The sequence below is a fragment of the Sander lucioperca genome, chromosome 10, assembly GCF_008315115.2.
Source record: "Sander lucioperca isolate FBNREF2018 chromosome 10, SLUC_FBN_1.2, whole genome shotgun sequence".
Lineage (NCBI taxonomy): Eukaryota > Metazoa > Chordata > Actinopteri > Perciformes > Percidae > Sander > Sander lucioperca.
This window is the reverse complement of record NC_050182.1, coordinates 1,470,144-1,489,871: the sequence shown is the minus strand read 5'-3', so window position 1 is coordinate 1,489,871 and position 19,728 is coordinate 1,470,144. Positions and strand designations below refer to the sequence as shown.

At 39.8% G+C, this 19,728-nt stretch overlaps 1 protein-coding gene across 1 annotated transcript; it reads left to right on the top strand.

Moving 5' to 3' along the window:
- The first annotated feature begins 437 nt into the window (after positions 1–437).
- LOC118496097 lies at positions 438–6,579 on the top strand. The gene is made up of 6 exons (XM_036006346.1): positions 438–511; positions 1,518–1,889; positions 4,178–4,468; positions 4,875–4,914; positions 5,110–5,146; positions 6,523–6,579. The coding sequence occupies exons 1-6, from the start codon at positions 460–462 to the stop codon at positions 6,577–6,579; spliced, it is 849 nt and encodes a 282-aa protein (XP_035862239.1). The 5' UTR covers positions 438–459.
- The last annotated feature ends 13,149 nt before the right edge of the window (positions 6,580–19,728 follow it).

Here is a 19,728-nt window from a genome sequence, read left to right as displayed (position 1 = left end):
GACTCTGTTTTTGTGAACCCACAGCTGTGTTTGTAATATTTTATGCTGAACTCAGTAAACTTTGCTTAACTTAAATCTATCGTCTCGGATTTGATCCTTGAGTTTTGGTATCCCATCAATGAATACACGGAATTAGAGTAATTGGAGTCAGATATCTCGGCCTTCGGGCCTGTGTCTTTTTCGCAAGAATTCCCTTTCTACAAGAGACAGCCCAGTGTCATAAAAATACCTTCTTTCAAGCATTACAACACTTCTTTAAAACGCTCAGGATGAGTTGAGACACTTATGCTAAAAATAGCAAGTTACATAAAAACTTCTTAGGAAAACAAGGAGGAACTGAGATAATAACCACAAACACATTTAATGCTCCGTCTCAGTTCTACAGTCAGTCAGTGTCTTTCTCATCTCTGCTGCAGGTTCAACATTCAAACATTAAATCAACTTATTAATAAAGAAAGGATGGCAGTTTGGGACAGAAAGATTTCCTGTTGCTTCACGTTACTGCTCGCTGGTAAGACATGGACTTTATTTACGTTATGTTAATATCTTTAATGATGTTTTTGTCAGTTAGTTTTTCACATCAAACTGATAAACTCTAGAAACATTTATGCTTCTGAAGTTGCAGTTCTGAATCTGTTTTATTTTCTGTTTTAGTAGCTGAGGCCCATTTTCTTTAGTACGGCTGGATTAAAATAATCAATCTCTAATTAAAACTGATCTTTGTTTGAATGAGCTGTTATTGATTAATGAAATTCTGAAATCTATCTTTGAATATCTGCCTTTTCACCAAGAATGTAAACTAGTTCTTTTGGTGTCTAAACTTAACTGTCGCTCACTTTTTGTCAGCTAAATTCAAATGTTAATTTATCAGAGTGATGGATTTGTTCATAGTTCACCATGGTGTAGTTGTATAGTTGTTTTATGGTCTCTCTCCTCTCTGGCTGTAGTCGACAGTTTCACTGTATCGTGTCGACGACTGCTGTAGTTTGTCAATGTCTGTCATGTTAGTGCTGTTCAGTTCTTAATGTAAACACTAACCTGGTAAATAACTTCTCTGTGAATCTCTTTTCCATATAAGCTAAACTGGAATTATATCTGAAATTTCCCTAACCTGATTGATATTGAATCGAAAATGTATCGAATCAGGAACTTGTGAATTCGGAATCAAATTCGTAAATTATCCAAAATCATCCGGAAATCATCTGCGATACCCAGCACTATTTTGATTAGTTTTCTAGTTTGCTAGATGTCCAGCTGGCCTGGTCATACCCAAGGGTGTATAGTGTATTGTAGTGTGTGATGTATGTTCTTCACGTTATGTCTGTCGGTGTCTGATGTAGGGACTATTTGTTTGTATCATATGTCTGATGTCCTGTCATGAAGTGCCTTGCGACTGTGCCGCAAACCCAACTGCCCCATGGGGACAACAAACTTATCTATCTATCTAGTTTTCACATCAAAGTATTCGCTTTAAATCAAGTTCCTTTATTCCTAATCTCACTGTGTTGTTGTTCCAGGTGCTCTGGGTCAAAGCGTGAATTATCCACATACTGTTTGGGCTATGAAAGGATCGACCGTCCTCCTCCCCTGCTCCTTCACACCACCGAAGTCTGTCAATGACAATGGAACAGAAGTTTTGATCGAGATCATCAGAGTCGTCTGGTGCAAGAACCATCCAATCCGTCACGGATCGACTCCATCTGTGTACGACAGCGAATCAAACAACAACGACCCTCGTTACAGATACCTTGGAAACAAGAAGGGAGACTGCACTTTACAGATCACAGATTTACAGAAGGAAGATGGCGCAACTTTTCGCTTCAGAATGGAAACTAATGACAGCAGAGCAACTTTCACTGGCCAATCAGGAGTGAGAGTCAGAGTTGTAGGTAAGAGCATCCAATGATAATGCTTTCAAAAACAAAAATGGAAACACAATGATTGTCCGATGTAGCAGAAAACCAGTAGAATTGTTTTAAAGGACATGTTCAATGCAAGTCTTTTATCCACTTTGTGTTTTTTGGCTTAACTCTGGAGCTTTTTACATAATGTCGGCCCGTTCTACCGAGACGCATTTAGGGACGTCAGACTTTTGACTTGAAATGTCATCAAATCTGAAAATCATCTGCTATACCCAGCCCTATTCCTTAGTTTTCACATCAAAGCATTCGCTCTAAAACAAGTTCCTTTATTCCTAATCTCACTGTGTTGTTGTTCCAGGTTCTCTGGATCGAAGTGTGAACTATCCAGATCCTGTTTGTGGTGTGAAAGGATCGACCGTCACCCTCCCCTGCTCCTTCACACCACTGAAGTCTGTCTTTATTGATGTAGGAGAACCTTTGATCGAGGTTGTCAGCGTCATCTGGTGCCAGAATGATGAATTCTGTCAGTTTCTGTCCCGGTCCGTGTATGACAGCGAATCACAGAACAACGACCCTCGTTACAGATACCTGGGAGACAAGAAGGGAGACTGCACTTTACAGATCTCAGATTTACAGAAGAAAGACGACGCAACTTTTCGCTTCAGAATGGAAGCTAATGACAGCAGAGCAACTTTCACTGGCCAACCAGGAGTAAGAGTCACAGTCGTAGGTAAGAGCATCCTATGATAATGCTTTCAAACACTATGGCAATAATATAAATAACACATCATTTTATCATACTTAGCACAAAGTTAGGCTCACTTTTTTGTTTTGTTAAAATCATTCACATCTAAAGGAGTTTGGGGGAAAGCGAAAATGTGATTTACAGTAAAAAAAAGAAAAGACAAAAAAGGAGAAAATCAAAACATTAAAACTATAAATTATTTTTAAAAAATCAGTAAAAGTTACAACAGGTATAGAAAAGCCTGCCAGAGAGTGACAGAAAGATCCATGTTACGTAAAAAGATTTTTAAAATGACATTTTTTAAGATTTTATTAAGCGAGAATTTGCAGTAGTTGCAAAACTTCAAATAATTTTGTAATTTGGCTGGGTCGTTTGTAGACTGGCTTTGCCAGACCTTCCTGCACGTACGTAAACACGGAATTGGAGTAACTATTTAACACTACTACGAAACGTTTTTTAACCAGTAATGAAACAGTCTCATTTTAATACTGATGCCATCAGACGGCCGCACGGACAGACAGCAGTAGAAGCTCTGCACAGCTGGTCCCCATTGGAGCCCAGTGACCAGGAGACTCCGGTACAGCCCTCTCTGCAAACGGAGATCCCACTAGTGCTAGCTTTGCAGCGGAGCGTTGAGTTCCAGTCAAGACAAAGCAGCTTAACTGTCTTATCAGCGCCAGCCGAATATGTAAAACATAGCAGCTGTGGATGAGGGGCAGACGGATGCTCAAAATCAGACGCTTTGGCGCTGGTGATTCTCCTTTGGCGCTGGTGATTCTCCTTTGGCGCTGGCTATAAACCTCTTTGGGGTGGCGCCAAAACTTTCTCTAAGTAGGAAAACCCTGATGTCTTCCTGCGCACAGTGATGATTTTACAGCAGTTTCATTTAATAAAGTGTCAATAAAGGTAATGCTAATAATTATCAGTTGAATATTTTAACATTTTGAATTTTGATTCTTTAACAGATTAAATAATTTGGGCCGTCGGTTGCCTGTACGGAACATTGCAAAGTCTTTGGGCTTACGTGTTAAAAGGCGGAGGCGTAACTTTCCCCCACGTTTCTCCAAAACTATTAGTCCAAAAGACATCAATCAAAGTGATGACCAATTAGTGGATATTCCCCCGGGAAAAGAGCACACAAACTTGCTTGTTTAGCTTTTAAAGGTCCAGTGTGTAACGTGTTTAGTTGTTCATTATCAAAATCTGTGTTGCCCGTTCACAAACTTGTCCTTTTTCATGAATATTTACCACCACCATCAATTCCAAGTATTCCTATTGGCTTGAAATTTTACATTTGCATTTGCATAAACTGGGGTAGACGCTCCATATTCATGCGCCATCTTGAAATACGTTAGCCGGTAAGGGCAGTGTTTGCTTAGGTGCACTGAAGGGCTCGTAATTATAGAAGACAACGAAAAGCAGCAAATAGTCACTAAATTGATTATATTATTGATATATTATTATATATTATATGAAGACATCAGTAAGTGAATTTAAAGTCACGTCACATTACCTTAAAACTATGTACTGGACGTTTATAATAAACATTTATTTTACATATTTACTTTAGATGGTGATCAGATGAAGATAAGAAGCTCCAGAGATGACGGAGAGTTTAAAAGAGGGGAAGCAGTCACACTGAACTGTTCTGCTGAAAGCTGCACTATCCACCAACTGGAGGTCAGCTGGTTCAGAGATGGCCACGCCCTCTCAGAGTCTGGCCCCGCCCTCCATCTCAGCGATCTGACTGCAAAGGATTCTGGGAACTACACCTGTGGTTTGAAGAAGAACGAGCGCACCCTCTCCGTCCCGTACAGCCTGCACGTGGAGGCTGACGAGGCAGAAGAGGCAGAAGAGGAAGGTTTGTTTGTTTGTTGGAAATAATTATTTAAACTTAAATAGAGTTGTTAAGTAGATGAAATCTATTACTGAGGATTTCAATTAATTATCCTAAATATATTCCATCCATCGCACCCAAGCTCCCTCTCTCTCTGTCTCTCTCTCTCTACCTCTTGCCGAAAAATACTATATGATTTGTGGTCCATATCTCCCGGCCCTAGTAGATCTTCCTGATGTTTAATGTCTAGAGTCCAAAAGTCCTGCCTTGATTTAAATGCCCACTGCTGGCTGTTCGTCTGCTTATATTCACTCTCATCGTCATAGTAACGGCCATCATCATCAAAAGGTCCCTTTCAAATCAGTCTGCTGAGTCATGTTCCTGTATTTATATCAGTCTGCTGAGTCATGTTCCTGTATTTATTTCTCAGAACAAAAACATTTCTACATGATTCTGAAACATGAGAGTTCGTAGAGTCATTCATTTTGCATTTTATTAAACTGATCTATTATGTGGCTCTACTGCTTTGAGCTTTTATCGTTAAAAATGTATTTTATTTATCAAGTTATTTGTGAAGCACTTTGTAACTTGAGTTTGTGTGAGTTACATTTTTGAGTAAAGTAATATGTTAGATTCTACTCTAACTATTACATCCGTCTTTACAGGAAGTGCGTTCGCAAGAAAGGAAACATGACTGTGCAGGTGAGTCACTGAACATCCTGATGAGTAATTAAAGTTCCACAGAAACAGGAACCTGGCTTCTGTCAGAGGAACAATTGAAGCAAAAGATAAAAACACAAATGTCAGTTTTTTTGTCATTGTTCCTTCAGCTCTTTTAAAACTGCACCGATTCCAAGTTTTTGGGGTTTGGCCGAATATCGAATCCCCTGGTTAAGATTCTGCTGAATCCTCGTCCCATCCTCAGTCCATTAACACAGTAAACTCATTAATGAAGTAAACAGTGACTGTCCTTCCTTTGCCGTACCTGAAGTTGCTGCATTCTGGCTGCTGTCTGTAGATTCCTTCATCACAACTCGTATTCTTCCGGATGTTTCATACCAGATGTTGTAACAGCGGTGATGTTGTGTATAGTTTAGGGTCCTCGCCACCACCAGACTAATCAGCATTACAGAAGGAACATGTAGCTGGACTTGAATGGCCTTCTTCTGACTGAAAGTACTGCCAAACTACACTTTTTCTGCTCACGGGTTCCATTTCCACTTTCTCACAGCCTACTGCATTGAACGCTCCACCTACGTAAACACCTTCCCGTAATCAACGGCGCCGTCATTACGTCGACCAGTGTAGCACACGTAGGGTTCGGTTCGGTTGGAAACATTTTTAAGGTTCTGCAGAAATCCAACCTCGTCAAAAAGCCCAATATTCAGCCGAATCAGAAGCTGAATCCTGGATTCGGTGCATCCCTGGTTAAAAGACTTGGTGAGAAATGAAAACTTGTCTCCAACTCCCCCTCAGCTTCTCTTTAGTAACTATTTCTTCTCTTCACCCCCATGATTAGGGAAGATTATATCAAAGATCTGTTTCTCTTTGATTATCATCCATCTTAGTGGAAGCAGTAAAAACTAAAACCTTCAAGAAAAACTAAATCTAAACTAATATAAATAAAAATGAAATGAACATGTCAGCTTTAATATTTTACAACTGAAAAAAGGAGACAGAATCTCTGTCAACTCTCACTGTGACATTGAAATACTAACAAACTAAACTAAAACTAACAAACACTCTGAAAACTAACTCAAACTATTATACTATATATATTATACTATAACTATTATACCCTTGTTCTGATGTTGACTCAACCTAAACACTAAAAAGCTGAATTGCTCACCAGAAATGAAGTGTATTGTGATAATAATTATTATTATATTGACACAGAGAAAACTCCCTGAGCCAGTAAGCTTAGAGAGGGATCCCCATGAGCTTTCCTCTAGCGCCCCCCTCAGGACAAACTTTAGACTTGTAGCTCCACTACTGAAGGAAGTCTGCAGGACTTTGAGCCACTGTGGCTGTCGGCTGCTTGTCTTTTTCTGCTGTTTGAACTCTGCTTTGTGTTTCAGCCTCCAGACGCCGTAGAGGAGCTGAGACGTCCAGAGGAACGAGGCCGGGCTGTCTGATATTATCATCTGTAACATATCTGCTCTAATATTACATCACTGGACCTTTATCTCTGATATTATCATCTGTAACATAACTGCTCTAATATTACATCACTGTTGCTTTTAATCTCTGTTGTTGATATGATTTAGAGGACATCAAACATATATTGAGTCTATATGTACGTGAATATTGTTGTTTACCGTCTACACGTGCTTGTTTTTGCTACAGTTAGTTTCAATTCTTTAAGAAGTTTAAAATGTTTCTATCTGATGAAATGATGAAGACATCAACACATTTGAGGAACTTTAAAGATTTATCATTTCACTTGTGCATCCTTTCATACATACTTTAACACCTTTGTATGACATTGTATTTTCCACTCATGTTAATTTCTACAATGTCATGAATATAATATAAAAACAGTCCCTTTGTAATCTAATAAAACTACTTTTATTCCAGGAGTTTATTGCTTGTTTCAGTTGAAAAAACTTTTTTATAAAGTATAAAGAAAGATTTTGTACTAATATTTGGCAGTTTTGATTATTATCTGATAGACATATTGATGATTGATTAATCGATTAGATGTCAACAATTAAATCAATTGTTGACTATATTTTATATTATTATATTCATCACTGGTGCTTTTAATCTCTGTTGTTAATATGATTTACAGGACATCAAACATATCATCACACCAACACTCATCACCCGTTGCACTGCACAGGTCTACATATACACACACGGACGCACACGGACACACACACACACACACACACACACACACACACTCAGAAACACAATCACAGACACGGACACACACATTACAATTTTTGGCAAGTGTTTTTGCGTCAGTTAGTTTCAATTCTTGAAGAAGTTTAAAATGTTTCTATCTGATGAAATGATGAAGACATCAACACATTTGAGGAGCTTTAAAGATTTATCATTTCACTTGTGCATCCTTTCATACATACTTTAACACCTTTGTATAACATTGTATATTCTACACATATTAATTTCTACAATGTCATGAATGTAATATAAAAACAGTCCCTTTGTAATCTAATAAAAATACTTTTATTCCAGGAGTTTATTGCTTGTTTCAGTTGACTGCTGATCACCAGACAGTGTTTTATAAAGTATAAAGAAAGCTTTTTAACTAATATTTGGCACTATGAACTATATTCATGATTGATTAATCGATTCGTTGCCAGGGTTCAACCCTGGAACTGCTCGTCTTTAAGAATTTATATTTTAGTTATGAATACGTCACTCAGAATGTTATAAATCTGTTGTTTTCATTCCAGCACCTGCAGCCTACCTATGGAGTTGTAAACAAACTTTGTGTTCAATATATATAATAGTGCCATGTCAATGATATAGTGTGGCACTGATTGAGTTCATCTTGGCCTGTTCAGCACCGTCGCTGTCCATCAGCTGTTGCTGTCCGTGGTGCTGAAACATGTTTACTTGACTGGCAAGTTCATCAGTACAAACTTGTCAAAAAAGTGTCTTTTCTTTATGTTTTATTTGAAATATAGGCTTACTTGGTTCAACAAGTGAGCCTGAATCTGTTTTATTATTTTCTCGTTTTGTTTTCTGTTTTAGTAGCTGAGAACCATTTTCTTTAGTACGGCTGAGTTAAAATAACCAATCTCTAATGAAAATTGATCTTTGTTTGAGTGATCTGTTATTGATTAATGAAATCCTGAAATATATCTTTGAATATCTGCCTTTTCACCAAGAATGTAACTAGTTCTTTTGGTGTCTAAACTTAACTGTCCCTCACTTTTTGTCGGCTACATTCAAATGTTAATTTGTCAGAGTGATGGATTTGTTCATAGTTTACCATGGTGAAGTTGTATAGTTGTTTTATGGTCTCTCTCCTCTCTGGCTGTAGTCGACAGTTTCACTGTATCGTGTCGACGACTGCTGTAGTTTGTCATTGTCTGTCATGTTAGTGCTGTTCAGTAAAAAGTACTTTAAACAAACTGTGTGGGGGTCAGTACTTAATGTAAACATTAACCTGGTAAATAACTTCTCTGATAATCTCTTTTCCATATAAGCTAAACTGGTATTGTATCTGAAATGTCCATAACCTGATTGATATTGAATCGAAAGTGTTATCGAATCGGGAACTTGTGAATTCGGAATCAAATTCGGGAAATCATCTGTTATAACCAGCCAGTGTTCAAATTATACCGTGAGCTTCGGGGGGTGCAGCTATTTCGACTGGTGACGTCACTCTCCATTTTATATAGGCTTACACACATGAGTACCACTAATCTATATGTGAAATTCCCTGAATATTAGTGCAGATTCCCTCTTGTTAAGACATTAAGAATGAAATTGCACAAAATGATAAATCGCCTCATTAAACCTCTCCCTGTGTCAGTATATCTATGGACAGATCACAGATTTGCACAACATTACACACAATGTCTGCTTCACCCTTTTTGCAAAACATTGCACACAGTGATTTGTAAAACTCTACACACATTTTCACACCTTAGACACAGATCAGGATTGTGAGGTTACTTCCTTGTCATTACAAAGCCCCGGATTGCCAATGAACACACTAATGAACAAATTGGATAATCACATCCACTAGGTGTGAAAACGCAGCACTCAGGTGTGCTATAAAAGGCAGCAGGTGAGTTTACCTGTCTTCAACAAAAATGGAAGGAGCTAGAAGAAGAAGAAGAAGAAGAAGAAGAAGAAGAAGAAGAAGAAGAGTGAGAATGAGAATGAGAATGAGAATAAGAATAGAGAGGGGGAGTTCAAAGAGGAGATGAAGGAGGTAGAGGAAGAGGAGAAGAAGGAGATAGAGGAAGAGGCCTAGGTAGAGGAAGAGGAGAAGGAGGTAGCGGAAGAGGCCTAGGTAGAGGAAGAGGTAGAGAAGGACTTGAAGAGATGAAAGAACCTGAACAAAGAAGACGAGGACCAAATTTGACTCAAGAAATCCGTGCAACACTTATTGACCATGTTATCAACCATGGACTGACACTGATGGAAGCTGGACAAAGAGTTCAACCAAATCTCAGCAGAAATACTGTTGCGTCAGTAATTCGGACATTTCATCGAGAAAACAGGTAAGCTAACCACACAGTACATTGAAACTGAAGCTTGCTGTACTTATCATCAATATTGTTTACTGTGACATTTGACAGTAGGCTGCATGTGTATTTTTTTATATATTTTTTTTTACATAGGATTGAGGGCCGAGGACACCAAGGTGGAAGGGGCCCTATGTTCACTCGTGCACAAGAGGCCGCCATTGTGAACATGGTTTTGACCAATAATTGTATCAGGCTGCGAGAAATCCAAGCCAATATCATCAATGATGACCATATTTTCAATAACATCCCATGAGTCTCTCTGTCAACATTAGGTCGAATCCTCAAGAAAAATCAAATATACATGAAGCAACTGTATCGGGTACCATTTGACAGAAATTCAGAGAGAGTGAAACATGTGTGCGATGAGTATGTGGAGGTATGTATTGTTCATCTTACTATGGTGTGGTATTGTGCACTGCTCATAATGTTCTGGCACGAAAAAATACTGTGCAATAGATATTGAATAGCATCCTATTGTCTTTTACTGTGTTTCAGAGAGTCTTGCAAATGGATGCTGCAGAAATTCAACATGAATTTATATATGTGGATGAGGCTGGATTTAACCTTGCGAAAACAAGAAGAGGGAGAAAGTAATTGGACACAGGGCAATCACCAATGTGCCAGGGCAGCGAGGGGGTAACATCACCCTTTGCGCTGCTATTACACAAAATGGGGTCCTCCACCACCATGCAAATCTGGGACCCTATAATGCAAATCAATACTTGCATTTCTTGACAGATTGCACGAGATTGTCACAGCATTAAACCAAGTGGACCAGATGCGGTACTTTGGGACAATGTCTCATTCCATCGGGCTGCTCTGGTCCAGAATTGGTTCCATGAGCACCCTGAATTTGAAGTCTTATACCTTCCCCCATACTCCCCCTTCCTGAATCCAATAGAAGAGTTTTTTCAGCATGGCGGTGGAAGGTATACGACCTGCGGCCCTATGACCGTTTGCCCCTCATTCAGGCCATGGAGCAGGCCTGTGATCATATCGAAGCAGCTTCTGTGCAGGGGTGGATTCGTCACACGAGGCGATTCTTCCAACGGTGCCTTGCCAATGAAGACATAGCCTGTGATGTGGATGAAATCTTATGGCCTGATCCAGCCAGACGGAGAGATGATGAATAGTTACAGTATTCTTGTTGCTTTTACAGTAGTTTTTCTTCAGAGTCAAAGTGTATGTACTTTATGCAGTAATTTTTATTTGTCTACAGATTGTATTTGTTTCATTGATTTCATTGTTGGTTACTGTAACTGATTATGGTAAGAAATACTCTAAGTATTGAAATAAATACTTGAAATATTCAGTCTGCAGCATCAGTGTTGTGCAGTGCTTGGTAAATTTAGAGTAGGCCTATTTGTGTACATTCTCCCTATATCTCAAACTAATCATGAAGAATGTTGTGGGTTTGTCACTATTTTTTTGTCATCTAAGGGCGTTTTCACACATACCTCATTTGGTCCGGACTTTCGGACTTTTCAGTTTGATCCGAACCAAAATTAGAGGTGTGAAACCTCCCCCGGACCACGGTCCGGATCAAAAGACCAAATTTTGGTCCGATCAAAAGAGGTGGTCTCGGTCCGGACCAAACTGCACCATGGTCCGGTTCGTTTACAGTGTGAAAGCATTTTTTGGATGGTTCGGACTTTCGGACCAAATACAAGAAGCTCTTGCAGACTCTCCTTGTGTTACAAGACCGGGGAAGCTCCTTTAAGGAATAGCTTGGTGCTGAGAGAGTGACGGTGACTACGCTCAGAGCAGACAGCTGTCGGCTATCAGAGCTGAGAATACATCAGCAGTTTATTTGTTAAGTGGTAGTAAATGTACAGTGTAGGTTTCCGTTTGTCTCTGAATAAATTCTCCAGAAAGTTCCAGTGTCTTGCTTCTCAACATCACAACAAAACAAAAAGAGCCGCGGCAGTAGAGGAGAGCAGCAGTCAGTAGAGGAGAGCAGCAGTCAGCTGAAAAAACTCCGACACAGAGAGAGGAGACGAGAGGACGGGGAAGCCTGTCTACAAACCAATCAATTATAAGTATCTGGAGACGCAGCTCACGTTTGTAATGACGGCAGGACGTAGTTTTGTCACGTAGAGATCTTTAGTGCGCTTGCATAAATGCAGTGTGAAACCAAAACTTACCGGATCAAATGTAGACAATGTAACAAAAACATGAACCTTGGTTCGGACTTTCATGTGTGAAAACGCCCTAAATTATCCCTTACATAACAATGTCTGGCCAAAAATCTAGCACATGCTATTTCCTAAAATTAGTTTTTTTCACAAATGTGTTTATTTATCACAGCAGTGTGAAACTGGCTGTAATAGTGTCTGATCATTGAGGACTATGTTGGTTAAATGAAAACTAATAGCATTTTCACAAATATGTTTTGACTTAAGTGTCTATGTTTTGACTAAAATGTGTCATTTTGCAAACAATCTAGGAATTATGCAAATTGAGTGTGGTGTTTGGATAATTGTGATTATATTTTGAAAAAAAGAATTCGGTTTTCAAAATTGCGTGTAAACAACTGAAAAAAACTGTAGTACCAGAGGGTAAATTTATTGTGCAGCAGTCCAAGTCCATGTTGGCCGGAAATCCTTTCGTTGAAAAAGATAATGTTTAACCCACTACTGGATGGTTCCAACAATATACTTAATATAAAGAAAAGGAGGAACTAAGATAATAACCACAAAAACATTTAATGCTCCGTCTCAGTTCTACAGTCAGTCAGCGTCTTTGTCATCGCTGCTGCAGGTTCAACATTCAAGTAAAACATTAAATCAACTTTTAGACATTACAGTTCAGATGATTGTCTATTAATTTCATTACAATCATCTAACTATCAATCAATACAACTGCTGAAAATGATAAGTAATTGTTGCATTACTCTTAATGCATAGTTGTATGGAAACAGACAAACAATATTCCATGTTTAGATCATGAAAGTTTCAAGATAACGAGATTTGTTGTCACCAATTAGCGTGGAGTAAGAACCAATTAGATTACAGTATCTATGGATGTAATATTTCATCATCCTTCTTTACTGTAATGTACTACTGTTTATCAGACACTGTTTCTATGGTCCCATGTACAACCATTACTGTAATGTACTACTGTTTATCAGACACTGTTTCTATGGTCCCATGTACTACCTTGGGACCTATTTACTATTTACAGTATTGACAGTACTGTACTGTATGGATGCAGGCCCTTGGAACTGCTTGTCCAGTTCTGCCAACTCGTTACTTATGATTGAGATATATAATTTATATATACTTTATATATACTGTAAAGTTATATATATATATATATATACTCAAACCACATTGTTCGCCATGCCCAAAGGTTTTTTCCAAGATGTTTGGCTAATGAAAACATCCATTGTGACGTGGATAAGAACCTGGGGCCAAAGCCACAAGACAGAGTTGATGAATATGTAGAAGTACAGTAATCACTTCTTTGTTTTGCTTTTTACTGTAAAGTACAATCAAGTTGAGGAACACTGCATTTGATATTTTCCAGTACTTTCTTTTCTTTTCTATTTCCTAGCTAATTATTTTGCTTTGATTCAAATAAACCTATGTTGTGATTGTACTCTATTGTTTTTCATCAATACATTTCAGATTTTTTTCAATGACTCCACTGTGTCTGTAGTATTCTCTCTACTACTACAGTACTTTTACAGGGATGTATTTACATGTAGTACCATAATGAAACATGTATCACCTATTTTGTACTACAATAGTTATTGATTGTACGAACAATGACCCAGTAAAACTATGGGTAGCTTGTGTGTGGGTGATCTAAAGTAACGTTTCAATGGTATTTCACAATCTCTCCAGCAGGGGACCCCAAACTTCCCTTTCCCGAGCCACATTAACCAGCTCCGACTGGGGGATCCCGAGGCGTTCCCAGGCCAGGTTGGAGATATAATCCCTCCACCTAGTCCTGGGTCTTCCCCGAGGCCTCCTCCCAGCTGGACGTGCCTGGAAAACCTCCCTAGGGAGGCGCCAAGGGGGCATCCTTACCAGATGCCCGAACCACCTCAACTGGCTCCTTTTGACATGAAGGAGCAGCGGCTCTACTCCGAGCTCCTCACGGATGACTGAGCTTCTCACCCTATCTCTAAGGGAGACGCCAGCCACCCTCCTGAGGAAACCCATTTCGGCCCCTTGTACCCTGGATCTTGTTCTTTCGGTCATGACCCAGCCTTCATGACCATAGGTGAGGGTAGGAACGAAAACTGACCGGTAGATTGAGAGCTTTGCCTTCTGGCTCAGCTCTCTTTTCGTCACAACGGTGTGATAAATTGAATGTAATACCGCACCCGCTGCGCCGATTCTCCGACCAATCTCCCGCTCCATTGTCCCCTCACTCGCAAACAAGACCCCAAGGTACTTGAACTCCTTCACTTGGGGTAAAGACTCATTCCCTACCTGGAGATTGTGCAAGTGCGAGATTTATTTAAAGATATGAATGCACAATGCAATGTTTTGAACATTGGACAGCCTGTGTTACAAGTGATGATCGTTTTGAGTGTTGTGTCTAGAGTTTTCAAAATTGACATCAAGGTTCTGAAATTAGTAGCAAAGTGATTGCTAAAAAACTGTAAATATGTTTGTGCCATTTGACTGCATAGACAGCCCAGTTTTATATGACAAAAGACCTTTCTACAGTAGCAGAAGAATACTTCTTTAAGACACACAGGATGAGTAGAGATTCTAACTAATAGCAGGTTATAAATATGCTTCTTAGAAAGAAAAGGAGGAACTGAGATAATAACCACAAAGACATTTAATGCTCCGTCTCAGTTCTACAGTCAGTCAGTGTCTTTGTCATCGCTGCTGCAGATTCAACATTCAACTAAAACATTAAATCAAAAAAATTGTGTGACGTCCTGTTGTTTTCTTTAACCCCCCAACAACGCAATCATCACATCATAATCCAATTCCAGTTTGTGTATTTGCCGGCTGACTGGGGGTGGGTGATGGCCTATCTGCGTCACACTGCTTAAAACGGAAATGAAACAGAGTGACGCTGCATTCAGACCAAAAAAACGATTTGCAAGGGACTGAGGTAACAGTCAGCTTATTCCACGAACTGGGGCACTTCAGTGCTTGTGTGGTATCTTTAGGTTTGATGCTGTGATGCTGTATGGAAGAGGAATTCGCCGACACTGATCTTGATTATAAAAGGTTTATTACATCAAAGATTTCAGCATCAATTTACAGACTCCATGGAAAGTCCGGAGAGGCACAAAGTCTGAAAATGCACGCTCTGAGGATTTTCTGTTCAAACATGTGAATATATACTGTTCTGTGTAACATGAGATGTGGTGATGGGGGGTAGGTCCAGGGGCCAATCAGTCAGTGGTCCCCATTTGCTCCAGCAAAGTCACTTCCCGGATGCCCTAACCATGCCCGCAAAGAACCATGTGTGTTATAACAAAGACTTAAGTCAATCAGATACTACACTTGTGTTTGGTGTTTTATAACGTTCTAGTGGAAGAGATAGAGGCAGTGATGTTTCCTGTTTTGACAGGAAATAAGTCTGATCCATACTCACATCATTGGCCACCGCAGCCTTACGTGGGGTTAAGTCAGTCTCAAGCCAAGCTCACACACACACACACACACACACACACACACACACACACACACACACACACACACACACACACACACACACACACACACACACACACTTTGCCTAGAAGCAGAGAGACACCCCCCTTGTGAGGGGAGAATAGGAGCGTAGGGAGAGGGTAGTTCGGGAGCTCATTCGAACTGAGATCCTGGTGGACTGGGCTCTGACTTGATGCTGTTGCTAGGGAAACTTAGACTCTGTTTTTGTGAATCCACAGCTGTGTTTGTAATATTTTATGCTGAACTCAGTAAACTTTGCTTAACTTAAATCTATCGTCTCGGATTTGATCCTTGAGTTTTGGTATCCTATCAATGAATACACGGGAATTAGAGTAATTGGAGTCAGATATCTCGGCCTTCGGGCCTGTGTCTTTATCGCAAGAATTCCCTTTCTACAAGAGACAGCCCAGTGTCATAAAAAATACCTTCTTTCAAGCATTACAACACTTCTTTAAGACGCACAGGATGAGTTGAGACACGTATGCTAATAATAGCAAGTTACATAAAAACTTCTTAGGAAAACAAGGAGGAACTGAGATAATAACCACAAAGACATTTAATGCTCCGTCTCAGTTCTACAGTCAGTCAGTGTCTTTCTCATCTCTGCTGCAGGTTCAACATTAAACTAAAACATTAAATCAACTCATTAAAAAAATTGTGTGACGTCCTGTTGTTTTCTTTAACCCCCCAACAACGCAATCATCACATCATAATCCAATTCCAGTTTGTGTATTTGCCGGCTGACTGGGGGTGGGTGATGGCCTATCTGCGTCACACTGCTTAAAACGGAAATGAAACAGAGTGACACTGCGTTCAGACCAAAAAAACGATTTGCAAGGGACTGAGGTAACAGTCAGCTTATTCCACGAACTGGGGCACTTCAGTGCTTGTGTGGTATCTTTAGGTTCGATGCTGTGATGCTGTATGGAAGAGGAATTCGCCGACACTGATCTTGATTATAAAAGGTTTATTACATCAAAGATTTCAGCATCAATTTACAGACTCCATGGAAAGTCCGGAGAGGCACAAAGTCCGAAAATGCACGCTCTGAGGATTTTCTGTTCAAACATGTGAATATGTACTGTTCTGTGTAACATGAGATGTGGTGATGGGGGGTAGGTCCAGGGGCCAATCAGTCAGTGGTCCCCATTTGCTCCAGCAAAGTCACTTCCTCTGGAATGTGCCCTCTAACCATATGCCTCAGCCAAATGGAACCATGTGTGTTATAACAAAGACTTAAGTCAATCAGATACTACACTTGTGTTTGGTGTTTTATAACGTTCTAGTGGAAGAGATAGAGGCAGTGATGTTTCCTGTTTCGACAGGAAACAAGTCTGATCCATACTCACATCATTGGCCACCGCAGCCTTACGTGGGGTTAAGTCAGTCTCAAGCCAAGCTCACACACACACACACACACACACACACACACACACACACACACACACACACACACACACACACACACACACACTTTGCCTAGAAGCAGAGAGACACCCCCCTTGTGAGGGGAGAATAGGAGCGTAGGGAGAGGGTAGTTCGGGAGCTCATTCGAACTGAGATCCTGGTGGACTGGGCTCTGACTTGATGCTGTTGCTAGGGAAACTTAGACTCTGTTTTTGTGAATCCACAGCTGTGTTTGTAATATTTTATGCTGAACTCAGTAAACTTTGCTTAACTTAAATCTATCGTCTCGGATTTGATCCTTGAGTTTTGGTATCCTATCAATGAATACACGGAATTAGAGTAATTGGAGTCAGATATCTCGGCCTTCGGGCCTGTGTCTTTTTCGCAAGAATTCCCTTTCTACAAGAGACAGCCCAGTGTCATAAAAAATACCTTCTTTCAAGCATTACAACACTTCTTTAAGACGCACAGGATGAGTTGAGACACTTATGCTAATAATAGCAAGTTACATAAAAACTTCTTAGGAAAACAAGGAGGAACTGAGATAATAACCACAAAGACATTTAATGCTCCGTCTCAGTTCTACAGTCAGTCAGTGTCTTTCTCATCTCTGCTGCAGGTTCAACATTAAACTAAAACATTAAATCAACTCATTAAAAAAAATTGTGTGACGTCCTGTTGTTTTCTTTAACCCCCCAACAACGCAATCATCACATCATAATCCAATTCCAGTTTGTGTATTTGCCGGCTGACTGGGGGTGGGTGATGGCCTATCTGCGTCACACTGCTTAAAACGGAAATGAAATAGAGTGACGCTGCGTTCAGACCAAAAAAAACGATTTGCAAGGGACTGAGGTAACAGTCAGCTTATTCCACGAACTGGGGCACTTCAGTGCTTGTGTGGTATCTTTAGGTTCGATGCTGTGATGCTGTATGGAAGAGGAATTTGCCGACACTGATCTTGATTATAAAAGGTTTATTACATCAAAGATTTCAGCATCAATTTACAGACTCCATGGAAAGTCCGGAGAGGCACAAAGTCCGAAAATGCACGCTCTGAGGATTTTCTGTTCAAACATGTGAATATGTACTGTTCTGTGTAACATGAGATGTGGTGATGGGGGGTAGGTCCAGGGGCCAATCAGTCAGTGGTCCCCATTTGCTCCAGCAAAGTCACTTCCTCTGGAATGTGCCCTCTAACCATATGCCTCAGCCAAATGGAACCATGTGTGTTATAACAAAGACTTAAGTCAATCAGATACTACACTTGTGTTTGGTGTTTTATAACGTTCTAGTGGAAGAGATAGAGGCAGTGATGTTTCCTGTTTCGACAGGAAACAAGTCTGATCCATACTCACATCATTGGCCACCGCAGCCTTACGTGGGGTTAAGTCAGTCTCAAGCCAAGCTCACACACACACACACACACACACACACACACACACACACACACACACACACACACACACACACACACACACACACACACTTTGCCTAGAAGCAGAGAGACACCCCCCTTGTGAGGGGAGAATAGGAGCGTAGGGAGAGGGTAGTTCGGGAGCTCATTCGAACTGAGATCCTGGTGGACTGGGCTCTGACTTGATGCTGTTGCTAGGGAAACTTAGACTCTGTTTTTGTGAACCCACAGCTGTGTTTGTAATATTTTATGCTGAACTCAGTAAACTTTGCTTAACTTAAATCTATCGTCTCGGATTTGATCCTTGAGTTTTGGTATCCCATCAATGAATACACGGAATTAGAGTAATTGGAGTCAGATATCTCGGCCTTCGGGCCTGTGTCTTTTTCGCAAGAATTCCCTTTCTACAAGAGACAGCCCAGTGTCATAAAAATACCTTCTTTCAAGCATTACAACACTTCTTTAAAACGCTCAGGATGAGTTGAGACACTTATGCTAAAAATAGCAAGTTACATAAAAACTTCTTAGGAAAACAAGGAGGAACTGAGATAATAACCACAAACACATTTAATGCTCCGTCTCAGTTCTACAGTCAGTCAGTGTCTTTCTCATCTCTGCTGCAGGTTCAACATTCAAACATTAAATCAACTTATTAATAAAGAAAGGATGGCAGTTTGGGACAGAAAGATTTCCTGTTGCTTCACGTTACTGCTCGCTGGTAAGACATGGACTTTATTTACGTTATGTTAATATCTTTAATGATGTTTTTGTCAGTTAGTTTTTCACATCAAACTGATAAACTCTAGAAACATTTATGCTTCTGAAGTTGCAGCTCTGAATCTGTTTTATTTTCTGTTTTAGTAGCTGAGGCCCATTTTCTTTAGTACGGCTGGATTAAAATAATCAATCTCTAATTAAAACTGATCTTTGTTTGAATGAGCTGTTATTGATTAATGAAATTCTGAAATCTATCTTTGAATATCTGCCTTTTCACCAAGAATGTAAACTAGTTCTTTTGGTGTCTAAACTTAACTGTCGCTCACTTTTTGTCAGCTAAATTCAAATGTTAATTTATCAGAGTGATGGATTTGTTCATAGTTCACCATGGTGTAGTTGTATAGTTGTTTTATGGTCTCTCTCCTCTCTGGCTGTAGTCGACAGTTTCACTGTATCGTGTCGACGACTGCTGTAGTTTGTCAATGTCTGTCATGTTAGTGCTGTTCAGTTCTTAATGTAAACACTAACCTGGTAAATAACTTCTCTGTGAATCTCTTTTCCATATAAGCTAAACTGGAATTATATCTGAAATTTCCCTAACCTGATTGATATTGAATCGAAAATGTATCGAATCAGGAACTTGTGAATTCGGAATCAAATTCGTAAATTATCCAAAATCATCCGGAAATCATCTGCGATACCCAGCACTATTTTGATTAGTTTTCTAGTTTGCTAGATGTCCAGCTGGCCTGGTCATACCCAAGGGTGTATAGTGTATTGTAGTGTGTGATGTATGTTCTTCACGTTATGTCTGTCGGTGTCTGATGTAGGGACTATTTGTTTGTATCATATGTCTGA

Coding starts and splice junctions, on each gene's coding strand:
- LOC118496097 (XM_036006346.1), top strand. CDS start 460: ATGGCAGTTTGGGACAGAAAGATTTCCTGTTGCTTCACGTTACTGCTC. Junction 512..1,517: donor CTTCACGTTACTGCTCGCTG/GTAAGACATGGA, acceptor TTGTTGTTCCAG/GTGCTCTGGGTCAAAGCGTG. Junction 4,915..5,109: donor ATTCTGAAACATGAGAGTTC/GTAGAGTCATTC, acceptor CCGTCTTTACAG/GAAGTGCGTTCGCAAGAAAG.